The sequence below is a fragment of the Saccostrea cucullata genome, unplaced genomic scaffold, assembly GCF_032062105.1.
Source record: "Saccostrea cucullata isolate Sc308-1 unplaced genomic scaffold, CSIRO_AGI_Scuc_v1 ctg195, whole genome shotgun sequence".
NCBI lineage: Eukaryota > Metazoa > Mollusca > Bivalvia > Ostreida > Ostreidae > Saccostrea > Saccostrea cuccullata.
This window is the reverse complement of record NW_026927071.1, coordinates 119,280-140,933: the sequence shown is the minus strand read 5'-3', so window position 1 is coordinate 140,933 and position 21,654 is coordinate 119,280. Positions and strand designations below refer to the sequence as shown.

The 21,654-nt window shown below is 33.2% G+C and overlaps 2 protein-coding genes across 2 annotated transcripts in view; one reads left to right on the top strand and one right to left on the bottom strand.

Moving 5' to 3' along the window:
- The first annotated feature begins 1,823 nt into the window (after positions 1–1,823).
- LOC134273384 (uncharacterized) lies at positions 1,824–9,805 on the top strand. The gene is made up of 3 exons (XM_062755583.1): positions 1,824–1,915; positions 3,260–3,319; positions 3,713–9,805. Exons 2-3 carry the CDS (start codon positions 3,274–3,276, stop codon positions 8,980–8,982), a joined length of 5,316 nt encoding a protein of 1,771 aa, XP_062611567.1. The 5' UTR covers positions 1,824–1,915; positions 3,260–3,273; the 3' UTR covers positions 8,983–9,805.
- Positions 9,806–10,630: 825 nt separating this feature from the next.
- LOC134273392 (uncharacterized) overlaps positions 10,631–21,654 on the bottom strand; it is a 28,658-nt gene continuing 17,634 nt past the window's right edge. Inside the window, exons 8-19 of the mRNA XM_062755593.1 lie at positions 20,927–21,006; positions 20,639–20,730; positions 19,231–19,339; positions 18,698–18,768; positions 17,673–17,780; positions 17,025–17,140; positions 15,377–15,510; positions 15,027–15,095; positions 14,436–14,594; positions 13,898–13,984; positions 13,310–13,480; positions 10,631–12,700 (exon numbers count right to left, since the gene is read on the bottom strand). Of these exons, the coding sequence (XP_062611577.1) occupies positions 12,596–12,700; positions 13,310–13,480; positions 13,898–13,984; positions 14,436–14,594; positions 15,027–15,095; positions 15,377–15,510; positions 17,025–17,140; positions 17,673–17,780; positions 18,698–18,768; positions 19,231–19,339; positions 20,639–20,730; positions 20,927–21,006 (1,301 nt within the window). The 3' untranslated portion in view covers positions 10,631–12,595. The remainder of the gene's footprint in view (positions 12,701–13,309; positions 13,481–13,897; positions 13,985–14,435; positions 14,595–15,026; positions 15,096–15,376; positions 15,511–17,024; positions 17,141–17,672; positions 17,781–18,697; positions 18,769–19,230; positions 19,340–20,638; positions 20,731–20,926; positions 21,007–21,654) is intronic.

Genomic DNA, 21,654 nt, shown 5'->3' with positions numbered 1-21,654 from the left:
TCCTTACTTATGCAGCGATATACCTTCATTATTTGAATTCGAAGTTTATATCTCTCAGCAAGAGCATGCTCTACATATGTACAATTTCTAAAACAATGTAAATTATTGACAAAAAAATTGATGAAACAAGAATATCAGAAGTCTCATTTAAAGTCATCATTTCTTAAGTCCTTTGGTTGATGCAATGACCTTGTCAGCAAATACAATTTATCATTGAGTCAAATGGTGACTTACGTTTTTCATACTACAGCTGTAATTAATAGTCCATTTACCATTATTTTCACACTGAATTGACAACTGATTTTCCGTTATTTTCTTATCATTACTTAGGGCACATGCCAGGTGTGACCGGTCGGCAGGGGATGCTCACTCCACCATGACACCTGACCAACTTCTGATGTTTTGGAGGTCCATGTTAGCTCTGCTCCTATTTTGTATACTAGTATTGTTTTATGAACTTTTGAACTCAAAAGTCCATAAAACAATTCATAATAGAAGGAGAGCAAACACGGACCTCCAAATCTTCAAGGTTGGATCAGGTTTCATGGAGGAGTGAGCATCCCATGCCGACCGGTCATACCCGCCGTGTGGTCTTTGTCATGATTGGGGAAAACGGAAAAATCCGTCGTCAATTCAGTGTATAAATAATGGTCTATCAATTAGTATGAAAAACTTCAGTCGGCATTTGACTCTATGAATAAATTGTATTTGTTGACAAGGTCATTGTATCGACCATAGAACTGAAACGAACGAAATTATGATTTTTATCTGTTACTAAACTTTAACTGAACGAACTTAATGCGTGACAGTATAATTAATAAAATTGAATAATTGTCAATCACTCTCAATATTTAAAAGTGATTATCATTGTATAGGTGTTACGCAATGTTCGTAACGGTCAAACCTTTTGTGAATAAGCCCGTTTAATTAATGATGATTATTACAAACTAAGACTATCAAATTAGAATCCCTTTCTTAACTGTGTTTTCACTTTATATCACATAGAAGGAATATAGCTAATATATTGTGCGGTGAAATATATTCAATATACAAAAAATTATCATCATGACGTGCATTTAGTTGGAACCGTTTGAAACTTCTGAGTCATCGATGTTTTAGAGGAGGCTTGCATCGCACACCAAGGTATTATTATATTCATATGAAGAATTTCTCTGCCATCATATTCACAGAAATTTAAAATTTATAACCATCACTATACAATTTGGGCATCAAACCCTCCTAGTTATTTTTTCTTTCGTTTTGAAAGAACATACTTAAGTATCTCAGCTATTTTTCAACTATACATGAACAATACATTTTACTTTTCAATTTTAAGTATGATAGAATTGAACTTATTCGATAAACTAAGTAAAAACAATCTCTTTTAAATGTAGAAATCGAAAAAGACAGTGTTTTTATAGATGTCATATTATCTTTTATAAATTAGCTGTTTCCTTAATTCGTGCACTTAAAAACTCATGAAAATGCAGATTGAATAGCTCCAATTAAATCAACACATTTCTTATATAATCTTAATTTATGTTATAATGTAACCACAAGTGACATTTTTCTTGTTTTCGAAGATAAGATGAATAAATAATTCAGTTACAAGTGAGCATTTTTTTAATTAGGCATTTGTTTTACAAAATTAAACTTTCTTTTAATTATTCTTCTATATTGACTGTCATGCATTCATCTCACAATAATACATTTTTTTCAGTAAAAAATATTTCTTTGGCAGTATACTTTAAATAGAGTATGCATTTTAATAAGCAATATATTACAATGATGTATCTTAAGTTAGTGATCTATGAAGGGCTTATTTAATGCTGATTGTGAAATGCCCGTGAAAGCATTGTATCTCTCCTACACCCACTTATAGGATTACAGTCTCGGTTTGAAGGCACCATTCACGGTATTTTATACAATTATTTTTAAATTGAATATTTCCTATGAAATATTAATTAATTCAATATACATTGACTGATGGCGCATTTCTGTGCTGTTATATTAATATCATATGTTGTTGATTTTTTTTTTTACATTAATACTTTGAATAGGCTAAATATACGAAAATGATTTTGATAAGTATTTATTTTTAAAACATTGATTTTTCTTTTATTTTAAAAATTTATATAGTTCATCGTGAAATCTAAAAAGAAAACAAAATTATTTAAGGGACTTCGACCCTCAGCCAGGAAGGACAACTCTTTAATTTATAATTTAATTCAAAAATTCTTTAAATGAAGCTTGAAAATTAAATATTTTAATGCAACAATTTTCATTATATGCCTCTCAATGTGCTTCAAGGTTCTTTAAACTTCTCAGAAAGGTCTAATTAAAAGTAGAAATTTTTATCCCGAAAAAGCATTTTTAGATACCAATGTTTATTAACATGATATGAAATTAGAAGTGACTTATGGAACGTTGCAAAGAACCTTGAAGCACATTGAGAGGCATATAATGAAAATTGTTGCATGAAAATATTTAATTTTCAAGATAAATTTAAAGACTTTTTGAATTAAATTATAAATTAAAGAGTTGTCCTTCCTGGCTGAGGGTCGGAGTCCCTTAAGACCGTATTTTTTAAATAAACAATCATAAATATATAATGCGTATATTTGTATAGAAAAATTATTAGTAATTGTGTTGCAGTTTATTATCAAATGTAGATTATTCTTCTTTTCTTGAAAAAATATTTTTTAAAAATGTTTCGATAATTTAAGAATCATTTTACTAATAGATAGATTAGGAAAAAATGACCATCACTGCTGCGAAACGGTGATGGATGATGGGCTTACCTGTACACAACCACTGTTCAAAATAAATAAGAAATCTCGATATTTTGAACATTAGCGTGTTCGTTAGTGTCTAATAGGGGACTTTTTATTATTAAAAAAAGTGAATTTTTCTGCAGTTCTCATAGAGATGAAAAGATATGAGTTAGCTACTTATATTGACGATTTGGGTAAAGGTTTTTAATTTTAAAATATTTTAAATATTTTATGAAATTTGATAAATGTAATTGTTTATTCGAGTTTCCAAAGTCCAATGCATAATTCTGTTTAAGACTGGAACTGGAAATTGGTCTATAATACGTTTTAGTGATAGTGGCAAAAACCAAGAGACTTTCTTTGACTGAGATTTTTTTTCTAGATCACTCATAAAGGTAAATGCTAGTTTCCAATATCTACTGTGCAGTACAAAATTTTTTACTAGTTTTTCATTCAATTATACAAATCGTTTGTTTTAATTTTAGATTTATTTTTCCTGATGGAGCCTTTTAAGGCCGCTGTTATTCTCTGTCTCGTTACTGCCTGTAAGTATATTCAAAATATTCATATAAACTAAAAGATAACGAACAGAATTCAAGGACAAGCTCAAAAGTCTAGAAACAAAGCAAAAATGAACCTTGTAAACATCAGAGGTGGGATCAGGTGCCTTACTGGAGTGAGCAACCCCTACCGACAGGTCACACCCCCTGTGCTCCTTATACTGTCATGACCGGGAAATATCGGAAATCGGTAGATAATTAGGTGTGTAAATAATTGCCTAATAAGTAGTAGTACATAATGTATCAATGTCTCCCCCCTAGAAGAAAAAAGTAACTGTTCAGTAAATCGATTTGCTGTTTCTCATAGCAAATGCGAACATTACAGTTGTGAATAATCTTGATGAGATGAGTAATTAAAACAAATCTATACTTTTGCAGTCAATGGTGGTCGATCGGAATTTCATGGGGAATTGGAATCACAAAAGTTTGAAAACAGTCGTAGTCTGCATATTCATAGTATTAGAAAACGTGATATAGGAGACGGTGATGAGACAAGCCAAGAAACAGACAACTATCAGGATACCGTTGGTCAGGATGAAATTTACGATCAAACTACGGACGCCTTTTACCAAAACTTAGATTATACAGGGGACATCATACAGAGCGACACAGAAACTTCAGACGACACATTTGAAAATGCTGGAGGCGAGCAATATACAGACCCCAGTCAAATGTTATCAGATGATTACCCAACCACGGCTTATGATCAAGGCGATGGAAATGAAAATGGTGATGATATTTATTATAACAATTATGATCAAACTATGGATGCTCAGCAGTCAGATTATGGAGGAGACTACACAGAGGGCGACGTAGGCACTTCTGAAGGAACGCTTGGGATTACTGGCGATGAGACCTACGATTATTCATCATTGACTTCTACACAAGGGGGTGTAAGCGATTCCGGTTTGGACGAGGGAGTGGGAACGGGTAGTGACTCAGGAGATGGACAACAGTGTAATAAGTGTGGTGGCAAAGACGATTCGGCAGATGAAGCGAGCAGTGATTCAAATGACAGAGGCAATGATAATTCAGATTCAGATGGGGGAAGAAATGATTCGGGTGAAAGAAAAAGCTGCAATAAATGTGGTGGTAAAGACGATTCGGCAAATGAAGCGAGCAGTGATTCAAATAATAAAGGCAATGATAATTCAGATTCAGATGGGGGAAGAAATGATTCTGGTGAAAGAAAAAGCTGCAATAAATGTGGTGGTGAAGGAGGAGGTTCTGAGGGAGAGGCAGATTCCAATTCAGATGATAGGGGTGGAAAAGATTCGGGAGGAGACAATACAAACAGTGACTCAGGGGATGAACAAGACTGCAGCAAATGTGAACGTGAAGGTGATAAAACTGGAGAGAGAAGTAATTCAGATTCAACTGGGGAAAGAAATGACTCGGGTGATAGAAAAGGCTGCAAAAGATGTGGAGGTGAACTGAAAACAACTGATGATGTAACAGAATCTGATTCCTCTGATGAAGGCGATAGTCATTCCGGACACAGAATAAGTTCAAGCTCAGGAGATAAAAGAGATTGCAATAAATGTGGTGGTGAAGGTGGAAGTTCCGAGAGAGAGGCAGATTCCATCTCAGATAATAGGGATGGAAGTGATTCTGGGGGAGATAATGCCGACAGTAATTCAGAAGATGGACAAGACTGCAGCAAATGTCGGGGCACTGGTGGTAAAACTCGTTCAGATTCAGATGATGGAGGCAATGCTGATTCAAATTCAGATGAGGAGAGAAAAGACTGCAATAAATGTGGAGGTAAGCGGGAAACAACTGATGATTTAACAAAATCCGATTCCTCGATCAGAGATGCTAGTTATTCCGCAGACAGAACGAGCTCAAACTCGGGAGAGAAAAGAAATTGCAATAAATGTGTACGTAAAGGTGGAAGTTCCAATTCAGATGATAGGGGTGGAAGTGATTCTCGGGGAGATGATACGGACAGTGACTCAGGAGATGAACAAGACTGCAGCAAATGTTGGGATAAAGGTGGTAAATCTGGGGACGGAACATATTCTGATTCCGATGATGAAGACCGTAGTAATTCCTACAACTCAGGCAAAGATTCAAAGGACGTAGAACAGGTAGAATCGGGCATGAAAATGGCCGAAACGATAATGAATGATCATAGGAAGGATAGCATTGACAATTCATATAATAATGTTCCAGGGAGCATAAGCAGTTCAACATCTCAATTAATCTCGCTTGATACAAGAGACAGGTTTAAGAAAGAAAGTACTGGCATTCCGATTCGACCCGATTCCTCTTGGCAGAATCCTTCCTCATCTATAATTACCAATCCTAAAAATTCTGAAAATAGCCAAAACATCGTAAAGCAACTAGAAAATTATTATGATGCGGGGATTATTACGGGTTCCTCTGATGGTGGTATTGGAGGATTAATGAGTAGCGGAAGAGGCACTGGTTTTGAAAATGGTAAAGATACTTCCAGCCATTCAAGTAATACCATCGACACTGGTATGACATCGGTATTTTCATCATCAGTTGCAGTATCTCCAGTATCTGATAGCACTGGAGGCAATGTCAACATCCTCATATCTGAAAAAACTTCCAAAAACCAAGAGCCAATCGTTGACTCAGCATCTAGTTATGTGGATAACTCTAAATCTTCTGGTGGATTTGTGGATCTATCGATCAAAGGAAAAGCAGTCGAACGTAGCAACCAAGGTACAGATCCTTTTATGAAAACTAGTGATAATATCCCCAAGACAGTTCAAAACATTCCTGCTACGTCTTGGAAAGATTCTACGTTGGATACCAGCTCCACGTTTTCTGAGAAGACTCAAGGTATTCCTGTACAACCCGATAACAGTTATGACACAGGTGTAACCTCTGATTCTTCAGCAGGAAGTGTAGGACTTTCCGTTGATTCATATTATGGTCCTGTTGAAACAATTCATAGTGAACAAGTTAATTACATTCCAGCCTCTCCGTATTCTACATTCATTAAATCTGAACAAACCCCTGGATTGGAAAGTACCTCTGTTTTAACGTCTCTCCCTTCTGAACCTTTAACCTCTAACTTTGTGGAACCTTCTGTACCAGGAGGAAGTATAGTAGAAAGTAACACTCAAAATGCAGATCAGTATGTACCAAAACAAGAACCACAAGGTTTAAATTTGAACAACTACCAAGATAGTGGAACAGTTCAGGGGGTCCCTTCAACAGCTGAATCAACAATTTCAGAAAGCCTCGGAGGTAATGTTAACCCAATTGTCATTGATACACTTTCCCAAAACCTTGAACAAACAGTCGGCTCAACAGCTGATAATAATATCCCTGCTTCTTCCGGTGGCTATACCGATCTGTCTCTTAATGGCAAGGTAGTAGAAACAAGTAAACAAGTTGAAAACTTTTTTATGGAAAATAACGGTGGTAATCAAGGTCCAACAGATGTGACCTGGCAGAATCCTTCCACAAATCAGGAACTATATACATCCCAGGCAAATCAAGGTGTTCCTGTTGACTCATCAACCACATATGTAGATAGTGTTTCGCCTGGTGGATATACAGATATGTCCTTTAATAACAATGTAATGGAAGTCCAACAACCAAGAGGAAACACCGTTGAAGAAAGTAGCGTTGGAGTCCCTGTTCAAACAGATGTATCTTGGCAGAGTCCTTCAACAAATCCGGATCTCTACACATCCCAGACAAATCAAGGTGTCCCTGTTGATTCATCAGCTACATATATAGATAACAGTGTTTCGCCTGGTGGATATACAGATATGTCCTTTAATAACAATGTAATGGAAGTCCAACAACCAAGAGGAAACACCGTTAAAGAAAGTAGCGTTGGAGTCCCTGTTCAAACAGATGTATCTTGGCAGAGTCCTTCAACAAATCAGGAATTCAAAACATCCCTGAGGAGTCAGGGTATTCCTGTTGATTCATCAGCTACATATGTTGATAATTCGGCTGGGGGTTATGTAGATATGTCCCTTAAAAGCAAAGTGGTAGAAGCTAGTCAACCAAGTGGAAGTACAATTGTAAAAAGTAGCAGTGGAGTACCCGTTCAAACCGATTTTTCTTGGCAGAAACCTACCGTAAATGCCGATTACAAAACTTCCGGAGTATTTCGAGGTAATTCTATTCAGACGGTATCTTCTCGGCAAGGTTCCTCTACAATAACTGGCTCGGGAGGGTTTGTGGATTTATCCCTTAAAGGAAAGGGCAAGCTTGCAAAAGAAAATCAACAAGTTCAGGGCATTGCAGTGGGTAATTATGTCAAGGAACCTTACGAAGTGAAATCTTGGTCATATTCTACAAAATCAAAAGGAACTGATATAGGTATTCCTGATGGAGCCATAGATATTGCTGGGAGAATAGAACAGCAAATGGGTTCTACTGCATCGAGGTACCAATTAAACAGAGAACCACAGGCTTTTATAAATGAGCCTCAAGTAGTAACAGTAAATAGTGCTACAATGAAAAAGAAACCATCTAAAATATTTTTAGCAATTACCAGTAAAATAAGAGAAGCAGACGGGTCTTCAGCCTACCAGTATCTTAAGGATGAAGTTAAACAAGTTGAAAATCCAGGCGGTGGTTACATTAAAATATACAGAAACCAACCCGGTGGCTCCAAAGAAATGGAGAGGGTATATGTAAACTTTCGTCAGCCATCAGCAGTTGTTAAAAAAACTTTCACTAGGACCGTTGACATTCCAGGAAATAAGACGAGAATGTTTAACACAGGGCAGAGTGGTTCTGTCACCATTAACGTCGGAGGTCAAACAAACAATGGTATCAACGTTCGTCATTCGTCACCGGTCGTTCGAGAAAGCACATTTACGAGAACTGTGAACATGCCTAGCATGCGGAGGAGAGTGTTTAATACAGGAGGAGATGGCTCTGTCAGCATTGGATTTGGAAGCCAGACCAACAATACTGCTGAGAGTAATGGGGCATCGTCCCGTCTTACTGGATCTATGTCTCTAAATAATATCGGAGTACAAGATGGGCATGATCATTCAAATTTCGGACATGTGACACATACTACGTACGTAGAAGGTCAGCCTCTTTTTGGAACTGTTAGCGGGAAAGTGATTAATATTGGTGGTGCAAAGGTTCAGTCTGACCATGGTCATGCTCACGGTGAGCATACAGTTAACGGTGCTGAAGTGTCATTGCCTACAGGGCACTTCCATGTACACAGTAATGGAGGTCGGCATATAGTCCACACCCAAAGACACGAAAATGTCAATGAAGACACCTACAAGAAAGTGATGGACATAATCAACCGTAGGAAAGCTATGAAATCAGGCTCTGTGTCTATACCTATTGACTCATCTATTTCCACCATCAGGAGAGTCGAAACTCAAGTTGGGGCGAACAGTGGACTTGGAGAATCATCAGACCGCAAGTTTAACAGCAGATCGTTTCAGTTTAAGGAAGTGTCCCTGCCCACGAGTTCATTCCATGTTCACACCGCCGGAAACAGACATATAGTACACAATCAAAAGAACGAAATTGTAGATCCGACAAGGTATAAAAGTGTTATGGATATGATGAAGCGTAGGCCATCCCGCTTTACATCTCGTCCGTTTGCCTCCTCTTTCTCCACGTCTGGGAGTGCAACTGAGAATGTTGGGGTGACAGGTATTCCTATCCGCATTTAAATTCAAGAGAAAGATCATCCTTTCAAGAGTTAAAATTAACATGTACAGAACTTTACCTTAATATATACAAAACGCTCATGATTTTTAATAGTAAACATTAATCGTGGTTTTATCCTTGAAGGTCAGTTTAGACACTATGCATGTATACTAGTATATTTAAATCAATTTGTCCGCTCTTGAGAGTATATTTCTTGAACTTTTTTGCATGGTATATCAATTTGTATTTATTTAAATACCGGTAAATGTTCAAGAAACATAGCAATTATTTGAATATATATTTTACGTTTTTTAAAGTTGGAAATTTCACATATTACAATTTCTGGAATTTTTACGGAAACAATTTTCTATGTATATTTTTAAAGGCAAATTTAAAATTTCGAGAGTTGAATCAGAATAATATCTCCGACTCAGGTTGATTACATCAATTGTTATGAAGATTTCACATTACACGTTATTGGCATTTCACTGCGTAAATTTCAAATTTCAGACCAAGAATTTATAGTAGATTTTCGTTGAAATTACGTATGAATGTACTTGCGCATGTTATACGTGTGTCTTAATATTAAATCTTCATAATCGGTTCTGTATTCTTTTTTCTACAACACATTTATGACGTTTAGATTACTAGTACTTAGAGAATTTGTTGTGTTCCTAGCTGAATTTATTAGAAGTAGAATGTTATAGTTATTGATATAGAACTACATAGTCTAAAACTGCCATTCTCCGAAACTCAGCCGTTAATACTGTTCAACAGTTCGATTTCTACATGTATTTTTGTTGGAACTTTTGTAAATAAAATACAATGAATAAATTACAAATTGTATATGCAGGGTATTTTTTTTTCTTTCTATCTTACAAGTCTTGAAAAGTCCAAAGAAATTTACTGCTACATAATGAATGGCAAAATAAATAACTCAAACTGTGCGTCAAAAACTTTTTTGGTTATTTTTTTGTTGAGATATTTCTATTCTACTCTTATGTCGTTAGTATTTTAATTATTTTTTTTAAATACTTCCCACTGATATTTTGGATTCATTTGTCAGATTATATTTAGCTAGAAATTAGAATTCAAAGAAAAAAAAGAAAATTTACAATAATTCACAAATCCCTTTCTCATCCTTCTCCCAACCTTTACTCATTACACCAGTAGCCACTTTTCTAATCCATCTTCTAATATCTAAAGCTAAATGTCAGGAGCTCCATATCAATCAAACAATGATGACTCTTCAGGGAAACTGTTACATTTTTGTCAGCAATTCTTCTTGCACTCAATTACATACTTATGAAGCATTGAGAGAGTTGAAATAGAGGTACTAAATCACTGGCCATGTAGAAAAAATGTATACAGAAAAAACATTGTCTATCAGCAACTAAAACAGATTTGGACATTATACCTAATAAACATTTTGTGGAGAAAATAAATCATTAAAATCAGCTCCATTTGTTGAGGTGATTGTTTGATAAAGGAAATGAAAAATCAAACTGTGTGATTGCAGTAGATATTCCGTTTCACTTTTGTTCCCATCAAATCAAGAATAAAGTGAGAAGAATAAGGTGTTATTTGATTCAAGGTTTGTGTGAATTTCTGGAATTAATGGGATCAGTCATAATAAAGGGATTCATTACAAACTAAGATTTAACAACAAACAACACTTTTCTGTTTATTTACAAAATAATAAATATCAGCATTACTACATAAGAACCTTCTTTCTAGTTTTTGTCCAATATCACAATATGTGCACTAGTAAGACAACAATTCATTCTTTCATTCAAACACAGATAAACTTCTCTGTCAGATATACACTATCAATTACTTCTCAATACACTATCCTCTACTTCTGAAATGAAGAACTCTGCAATTCTCTCAATTCATATATTTGTGTAACCTGTTAAATGTTCCTTATTCAGTAAGTGAAAATTTTAAAAATGTGTTCACATGTTTTTAGACATAGGCACAGTTCCACATTTTAAAATGAAGCAAGTTGTTAAAACAGCAGTTTGCATAAAGGATTGTAAAATGTATCTGTTATGTACAGGTAGTACTGAAGTTTTCTGAAGTATGAAAAGTTTGAAAAGAATATCCTGGACATGAATTCTCTTCAATAAAAAAAAAAATTGAAACAATAAAAACATTAAATTCAATTTTACAACAAGTTAATTATCAAAAGAATATTAAAACAAAATAATATATGTATGTTTAAAAGTGATGTGTAGATGTATTTATTCAAAACAAATCTTTGTCATTTTTTTTTTATACTTTCAGAAAATATAAAGGAAAAAAAATCATTTAAATTATAAAGAATTCATAGGAAAATAAGAGACCTTTATTAATTCACTGACGAAATTTTTTAATGCCGTCTATAATTTAGGAATGAGTAAAATAGCAACCCGTTATACTGTATAACCTGGGTTGGGGCAGTTTACGCTTTATAAACCGTGAAGCGTCAAGTGTTCCAATCCAGGTTATACCAGTATAAACTGGGTTGCTATTTAATTCATTCCTTATAATTTAATTTTCTATCATTAAGTATAGAAAACAAAACAATTTCTCCCATTAAAACGTCTTCAAATTGTTCATATTTTAAACGTAACATCAAGCGGATTGATACGTTTTTGACATAAGTCATCGTGACCTAGGCAACCCAGATTATACAATTTAGATTAATTTTCAATCCAATCAAATGACGCGGTATATCCAAAATTAAATTATGTTCCAGATAAGTGAACAAAAGGGACGAACCACTTGTTTTATATCTATAATATCATATTTTTTACTTCATTTTTGAGATTTTAACACAGTGCATAACTGGAGAAATAACTGAATGAAGTACAAGCTCACTGGAGTAAACTGATCATCAGAAATAAGACTAACCCAAATACAAAGTATCCAAAGTAACTGAATTGGTAACATTGAAAATTATAACATGAATTCATAAGAGAATCACATCAATATTGAATATTAGATAATAATATCAATATTGAATAGTAATATATATGAAAAAGAAATGAGATATATTGTAATAAAAACAAAGCTAAAATGTAAGACTATTTGTCTTAAAAAACTATTCTTGATAAATGACAGAGATTCACACATGGACGGATTCCTTCTAAAATGAATACAATGCAAGATACATTCTGAGTCTTCCTTTACAACCAACTTTTGAATTAACTCAAGAGATTTTCATTGTCACCTCTTTGAACAGAATATTTCTTCTCTTTCCTAGCTGAAGATTTTTTTTATTACTGATCGGAAATAATTTCTTTAAAATAATTAACTTTAAAACATTCTTGCAATAGGCAAAGAAGTCATACTGCAGCAAATGGCTCATAAAATCCTTATTCTACACAAATTAATTCAAACAATAAAATGTTTTAAATTTTTAAGCAAGATTATTCAGCAGACCACGACTGTCTTTATCATTGCAGTTTGTTCTTTTTTGTTTAGCTGCACGGCATGTTTCCTCATGAAGCTGCACTAGGAAAATCAAATGAATTATGGACTGTCACTGAGCACTGGTTTATAAACCTACTCTGTCAGAATTGTTCATCTCGTTAATGCCTCTCAGAAATATTCCTTACATACAGTTAAATATCTAACGGAGTGAGGACCAGATCAGTCCAGCGGGCGAACCTGTAGTGTCAGTCTTTGCTGATTGTCTATACATTCCCGTAACTTGTTCTCTGTCATTGTTAGTCTCTGTTCCAACAACGAAACAGTCTGTAAAATATAACAGGCATAGATCACTGACCTTAACATACAAATTAAAATTTGGAATTTATCACAAAAAAGATTATGATTCATTTATTTTGAAAGAGAAAACAAAATACATTCATGTACATTTTGAAGTGTTAAATGTGATGAGAGAATTAATACATGGTGTATTTTTAAGTATTAACACAATCCATTCATATCTAACCTCCCATCCCCCAAATAAAACATAAAAGAAAACAGAGCACTTTTCAGTTCTAATAAGTTGTTGATTCCATGAGTCAGCCTTTGATAACTACATGTAATTCTGAGAATAAGAAATGATTCAAATGTTTGTAATACAAACAAGTACATGCATCAGAATATGTTTCTACATCCAGCTATTACAGCTAAATAAGAATTAAGTATATATATATATATTTATCTACTTGTCTCATCCAACTCATGTGTGAGTTTGAAAGATATAAAACTATATAAAAAAAAAAAATTAAAAAATGCTGACTAAAACTACCCTAAAGGAAAAAAAGAAAAGTGCATGGGAGGTATAAAGGAGTGTAGGGACTTCACTGAGGTCCACAATTGTAGGGGTGGTGTCTGTATTAACTCTGTATTTTTTACCTGAGTGAGTACATCTAGCTGGCCTACAATCTGCTCTAGGGTTTTTGCGAGCTGCGGGGGGAGAGCCTGTGGTTCTAACTGCTGGGTGGTGGCTGGCCGGTCCTTTGTGGTGCGTATTGTTGGCTCGGGCTCAGAATTCCTTACATCAATGTCAAAACTTACACCGTTTTGCTGAAAAATATAATGCACATTATATATAAAACTTGTTTTCTGGTGTGCAAAAATACAGACTTGCACAAAGAATTACTATCAAACTTCAGTTTTCCATGATGATGCTTTATGAATAGCAACAGTCATATTATTTCAAGTTTAATATTAAAAATATATAAAAGGACCAAGTAATTTATAAATGAAGTATTACGAGTGTATTATCAAATCATATGCTTAACAAGATGAAAAATTTTTCATGCATAAAAAATAAAATATTTGCATGTTAGTACTTTTCAGAAATCTTTAACTATTTTAATACCGTAGAATGGACATATTTAACATGCTTAAACTTTGGTAAAGAATGAAAATTGATTCATTATAATACTGTAATTCCAGCATCGATTTGAAATGCTATATTATTATTTCTACTCCCACTACCTGCTCCGGAGCAAACATAGCTGGTCCTACATCGGTTACAGGTACTGATTCATCGTCCATATTTTTAAGCTCTGTTCTCGCATCATACTGGAAAATAATTTTGGTTTTTCTGACACTTTTCCTCTCTCCTATTTACGTCTTGTTTAATAGATTATGTTTTTCATGATATAATGAAAGATATCTATAAATTTGATCTGATGTGAGCATAACTTTAATTCGTTATTTTTCATACATTTCTATGATACATGTAATAGAATACTTTGAAGGCCAATAAACTGAATATTTTATTTTCAGCTTGTTCTACTCTTTTATTTTTCTTCAGAAATATATTTGGCACATGTGAGTTTATTCATAAATTATATTTATTTTTCTAGGATGTCAATTCCAGTGTATTATTTTTGAAAAATTGTTAAAAGTTGAAGTGCATAAACTCAAATGCGAAAACAGAAATTCAAACTGAAAATTCTGTGAAAAAGAACCTCAAATTAAAAGGAAAAACAATAAAACATGCATCTTAACAAAACAGAAAAGTACTGACCCCTCTTGGTGACTTAGGTTTGGCGGGTTTTTTGACAACTCGTGGAGGTATATCAGATACACTGGGATCACATGGAGTTGTCTCCTCTTGTTTATTTTTGTGAGACTGAAGGACTTCCGAAAAATCCAGCTGGTCAAAATTTGTCTTCCAGACAAGCACCTACAAGAAAAAAAAAGCACAAATGTATTATATAACACAAAATTTCAACCACCTATGTAAAAGTTAAAATCAGAGGTACATTAAAACAAAATCACAATGTGGAGTTTTTCTTGCACCGACAACTATACTCAGTATAAACCAAAAGAACCTTTTAATTACATACAAAAAAAATATTCAATGCCACGTTAGACATCTCTGAGTAAGGTTAAAACTAACCACTGTGTATCATATTCCACAGATCCAAATTCCAAGAGCATGTCACAGCTCTACATTAAGTGTACTAAGGAGTTATACTGTCTATTGACATACAAAAATGTAGTCAGGTGTATCATAGTTCGATAAGATTTCTACTGATATGAAATAGATCTATACAATCTCTTTTAATATTAACACCAATGTACATGTAGGTATGCAAAAAAAAAAAAAACTTACTTGCTCATCTGATCCTCCTGATGCAAAATATTCACCAGATTTGGAAAAGACCACTGCTGTGCAAGGACCCTAGAAAACAAAATTAAAATATTAAAATCAAAAAAGTTACAACTGTCTTTTGTATATTTAAAACCGTGTGGCTTCTAAAATAATTTTCATTTCCAAAACATCAAATGAAAGACATGATAAAAATCAATTTATATGACCAACAAAACCATTACTGATATGATAACATGCAGATACAATACTGAATAAATACATATATGTAAACTTTTCTAATCTATTGTCTAAAGTTAACTCCAATGTTCTTTGAAGAACCTAGCTAGACGTAAAGATTTGATGAGTTTTACCTGGTGTCCGTGCAGTGTGTAGAACAATCGACCCTCCAGTAGATCAAACACCTTCAGCGTCGAGTCATCCGACCCCGATATCAGGTAGTTACCACTGGCGTGGAACGATAGGCTGTTCACTGCCGCACTGTGTGCTAAAAATAGTCAGAACACGAGTAAAGTCAACTGTACGATACAAACCAGTCATAAGTTTAATACACAATATCTATGTCAACAGTAGCCAAATCAATGTCAAAGTTCTAGAATCATTGCTTTATAAATCATGACCAATTTTGAAAAGGAATTGATGCAATTTTAAGATTCTACAAAATTACAACAGACATTAGGGCTAATGCAAAATCAAACAAGCTTTTTTATGTTGCTCATTTGACCAAAAACTTGTCCTCAGATAAACATAGAGACAGAATTACAGCAAAATTCGCTTAGTATGAACACGGATATTGCAAATTCACGGATATAGCAAAATTATCTTGGATCCCAAGCTATATAAATTTAGCGAATTCCTTATATGGATATAACGAATTACGAATATAGCGAAGTAATTTCGTAGGTCCCTTTGACTTCGTTATAACTGAGTTTTACTGTATAATTTTTAAAAAAATCAATTTCTTCTATAATTTTTTTCCACTATGTCCCAGTCAGACTGATAATAAGGAAACTTTTAGAAGATATTATGTAATATCTGTGTACATACTTGCCAACCTCCAGCATGTCAAAATCTGGTCATGACCAGATTTGGAAAGTAAAAAATCTGGTCATAATGCGTAACGACATTTACAACATATTTACCTTGATCAAATTATGTATATAAGTATTTGTGTGTTGAGAATTCTTTTATTAAAAAAGGCTTTAACTTACAATGTGACAAAAAATTCATATATTTGATTAAATTTACATATAAAAAAAAAAAGGATTGATGGTTTCCTATTTCAGTATTGACTATTGACCTGAATTAAGTGTGCATTTTTTTTTTTTTTAAAAAGCCTTTTCAGTTTCTGCTAAATTTGAAAGTATTCCAATTTTGGTTTTGAAGTAATTTTTCCTCTCTCTTGATTAACTTAATTAACTAGTGCAATATGTATTAAATATGAAGTTAGGCCTACACTGTCTTCGATCACTTTACTAATGAAAGTTTTTTTTCAAAGATTCCTTGATATGTATAAACAACGTTTCTCTTTTTCTTGGTTCAATCAGAGACATATGTTTCTGGTTCAATTTGTTGAGAAGAAGATTTTTAAAGATTTTGTTCTATATATTTCTATGTAAAACTTGGATTCCTTATTGTGGCCCCGCCCTGGCCCTGATATTGATCTAGTTCTATTGGAAGCCAATTTAAATTGACTTAAAACATTGATTTGTCAAAACAACACCCAGGTAATTGTTTACACCTGCACTGATAATTAATCCATCGACATTGTTTACGTAGATCTAAGCTTGGGTTATAACTGGAAGTTAAAAGTGCAACCTAATTTACGAACCAATCCAGAAATCTGGAGATTTTCGGGTTGTTCAGCAAAGATCGGGTGAAAAGCATGACCCGCCTGGTTATAAAAAATAATCGGGTTACAGGTTGAAAAATCGGGTGTAACCCTACAAAATCAGGTGAGTTGGCTACTATGTCTGTGTAATGTTGTAAGAACTAGTTTACCTGTGTAATGTTGTAAGAGTTTGTTCATTCTGATATCCCACACTTTGACGGTGCTGTCTGTTCCAGCTGATGCAATACATGTCCCACTCGGGTGAAATTCTACTTGGTTTACAAACCTTAAAACAAATGCAACAAATGCAAAATTAATATCAAAATTAATTTTTAACAACAGCCATCTGAACTTCTCACTTATTTCATATTGCACATTTGAATGTCTTTAAATTTGAACCATTTATCATTCTATACAACTGAGCTACAATTTTGTGTTCAAAGACTTGCACATATATATTTATGTCCAACAAATTTGTTAATAAATTCTTTAATAAAAAAAATTGAATAATAAAACATTTATTTTTACATGTAATTTCACAACTAGTTTTTAAAATTTTCTTAAAATCTTCTTTAAAGTGATATACACTTTTGAAAGTGTTCATCTCTAGAATGAACCCTATCTTCCAAGAATACATGTTCATAGAACATGTAGATTGTGTAGAATGAGACTTACTCTCCGTGTTCATAGAATGTGTAGAATGACTCTTACCCTCTGTGTTCATAGAATGTGTTCATCTCTAGAATGAGACCTTTTTTTCAAGAATGAGACTTATCCTCCTTTTCATAGATTGTGTTCATCTCTAATATGAGACTTACCCTCCATGTTCATAGAATGTGTGTATGCACTCTTTGCTGTTTTTGTCCCAAATTTTGACTGTCTTATCATCACTGCCAGACACAATTAAACGACCATCTGGGGAAAACCTGAAATATCAACACAAAATTCTTTGAAACTTTTTAAAATACACTGTTTGTATGTTGTCATTAAAAATATTTTTTGTACCAATTAAAAATGTTTATACATGTATCAAAAATAACCAAAAATATCAAAAAGCTCATCTAATGGCATTATAGATCTCCTCCCATGTATCAAAATCTTGACTTGTAAATTTCAATTAATAAATTATCTTATCCATGTAAATTCATTATATAATATTGGGCTGTGGTCTACATGTCAGAGTTTAACCCTCTTCAAAATGTTAGTAGACCACATACTAAAAGTTGCACTTTAATTCCTAAATCAGTAATTTGATTCTCATTGAGATGCTAGGAAAAAGTCTTGCAATGTTCTAAAATTTTCCTAAGGCTTATCCATATGCCAAAGTGAGGACCCCTGGCCTAGAGAGCTACACTAAAGTCAAATTTTAGGATGATTAGGATCGTTTCTTGCTACATTTCTATATTAATTACAGCTTATAGCAGGGTAGATTTTAAAAGGTTCCTGTCAAGAAAACTGGCTCAACCCTACAGAATATACTTTAGAGGTACTTTTTTCCATGTGATATTAGTTTTAGTAATATGTAATTTTTTGTAGAAATTTGTCTTAGCATACATTTAGTACATTTTAGACACTTTTTGAGAATGTATAGTGAAAAACGGCACATCAAATTAACCAATTGTGGTGCCAAGGAGCATTCAATTTTTATCAATGTTTGTTAAAATTATTTTGTGAACAGCTTTCCCATATGTAAAAAAAACCCCTATTTCCTGTTAAAAGTTATGGTGACCTTGGTTTTGATTGGATCAAAATAAAAAGTGCTTCATTTGTAGAGAACATTCTACTTTTTAAAGTTTTGAAAAAATCTTCTGATGTAAAAATCTACATATAACTATTTACTTACTTAGCACTTCGGACCCAGTTACTGTGTTGGTTTAATGAATAAAGGAACTTTTGTCTATGACACGTCCACAACTGAAAACAAAAACAAAACATCAACAGAATTTGCTTAGAATTTTTAATCTTCCAAGATATCAGCTACATTTTCTTTTATGCCTCCTTAATGTTTTTCCTTGCTAATGACATTCAATGATCAATAAAATATTCATTGATTTATATGTTATGATAAATTTTTATCTTTAGTCATTATTTTCCCATTGAAAGATATGAAAATCACTGCTTTCTTTCAAACTTAACAATGCATAGGTCATGATAATGTGGTTTGACTGATCAGCTTGATTATAAAAGATAAATGCATGTCTTATATAGGAATCATGACTATATAAAATCCTCAGGGTAAATTACTTGTTATACATTAACATGGTTAACATTATATACATGTATATCAATAATCCTCTTCAAACAATAAGGTTTGACTAATTTATCATGTTTATATTATAAAGATTAGTTTAGGAGACTGTCATTTGATATCTTTACCTTTATAGTTTTGTCATCAGATGCTGTTACTAATGTCTGCCCATCGTATGTAAAGTCCACACTTCTGACAGTGGCAGTATGTGCCTTAAACACAGTAGACTCCCCTTTTCTGAAAAATCATGTGTTTTCCATTTCAATATCATATCAATGCTTAAATCACAGTTAACTTAATCTTAACACTGTAACAATACACATATTTATGTATCAAAATGTGATGCACTCTTTATCATGTTTATACACAGTGCAGGACAAATATCTGATATACTGACCATTTTTAAAACTAGAACTGTCCATTAGGGACAAATACCCCCCACTGGGTTTTTCAGAGAAGGTGCCAATTCAAAAATACTTTATGGATCTAGAGGTGTTCACAATTTACTTACAAAAATTTGCAGTGAAATACAATTGCTCATCATGTTTCTTAATGAATGAAACAAAGGTGCAACCAAATGAAACATCAAAACTAATACATTGTAATTCAATTGTAACATTTTGTTTAAATTTTTTCATTTTATTTTTTTTTTTATTACTGCATTAAAAAATATATTGCAATTATGTGTTATGTCACTCTGCAAACTGATTGTTGAAAAAAAAACCATTATACAAAATCAAATTAATCATATATCAATTTGAATTGCATTTTGAAAATAAAGAGCTGGTCATCCAGTGATGAAGTGCTTTGACAGACAATAAATTACAATTAAGAGAAAAGAGAAGAGAGATCTTTATGTGTTATTCCCTGGAGATAGATAACACACACACTTGATAAGAGACTTCCAAGACCAAACTCATTAATTTATCTTTAACTGGAGGCATGTCCAGTCATTATTCCCAAGAGACAAATGAAATTACATTATCTTCTGTGCAATGTAAAAACTGTTTTTAACACTTTATGATGTTTCTTTTTTTAAGTTTTTATGAGTATAGTTTTAAGCTGTAGTATTTTTGAACAGATATTCTAGATTCTATATCTCAAACCTTATACATGAACCCAAAATGAACAAGTCAATTAAAATAAAAAATAAAACCTGTAAAATGCAAAAAAATTAACAAAAAGATACACACCTATATGGTGAATAATAAGTGTACAAATTTTCAGATTAATCCTTGCAATGTTTCTGATGACAAAACCACAAAATAAAAATGAAAAAACACTGTAAAATTCAAAATAATAATCCAATCAAGTTATATCACACAACTTCATATGGTGAATAATATGTGTACAAATTTTCAGAAAAATCCTTCCAATAGTTTCTGAGTAATACAAAATCTTGTCTACAGACATTTTTAAAATTCGTTTGCGGGGGGTATAATAATCTGAGGACGCTGGATGAATTATTTTTTAATCTTAAACAGACATGCCAACTATAATTTCTGTGATCTATATTTAGCTTGTAAACAAACATACACAGTGGGAATCCACAAGCGAACAGTTTTGTCCCTAGAAGCTGATGCCACTAAATGTCCAGAGGGTGAGAACTTCACATCCATTACAGCATCCTAAAAAAGGTGGAATATTAAAGGTTATAAACTAGATATTTATACAGACAAAGGGGTGTTTTAATAATAAAATAAAAAATAGTGCTTATGTCACTGAAAGATTACACTGGCAATTCATGACAGGAATTCCATGGCCAAAGCAAAATCTTTTTTATTTACTTTTATTTCTTAAAAGATAAACTTGAAGAATGCGTACCTTGTGTCCCACAAATCTGTAGGCTCTCATCTGAGGTTTGAAGTTCCACACCATGAGACAGGAGTCCATAGACACAGAAGCTAGAAAATTTTAAAACATAAATATGGGTGTTTATAAATTACAGGGAAAACTTACCAAACTTGTCTATACACATGTAGACAAGTAGTTGTGTTCTGCATGTTCAGAGTGGGTAATCATGGTAATAGGCAAAATAATAAACCGTCAAAGTGACAAGTTAAATACTCTTAAATATATAGCTCTGACAGCTCTGACAGTAACACCTATCAATACCAACACAATTTGATCAAAATAAGCTCAGTTACTGAACACAAAACAAAGACAGAAAAGTTACTATAAACCAATTGTTTTGCTCAACTTTGTATGAGATCATGATGGGGTGAGCAAAGTTGTATATATCTATTCACTTTTTATTTAGGTCCCTCTAGCTCTTCCAATCAAACAAAAGAGCAGATTGCAATTATTGAGAAAAATGCTACTTACGGTACATAGTGAGAATATGTATTATAAGAAACAGAACTGTGGCTCTCTGCTTGAATTAATTTGGACAGATAAAGCAGAGAGGTACAGATACAAGTGTTGTAAATACCTTGGATTTACGCCTTCGCTTTTTCATCGCTCATGCTTTGGGTATTATTTGTTCATATGCTTTCCCATACTTAAAAATGGCATCCTTAAATAAATTATACATTTAACTCCAATATCTGATC

What these genes read in the sequence shown, in the direction of transcription:
- LOC134273384 (XM_062755583.1), top strand. Translation starts at nt 3,274, where the DNA reads ATGGAGCCTTTTAAGGCCGCTGTTATTCTCTGTCTCGTTACTGCCT. An exon ending in TCTCTGTCTCGTTACTGCCT is followed by an intron (nt 3,320 to 3,712) that starts GTAAGTATATTC and finishes ATACTTTTGCAG; the next exon opens with TCAATGGTGGTCGATCGGAA.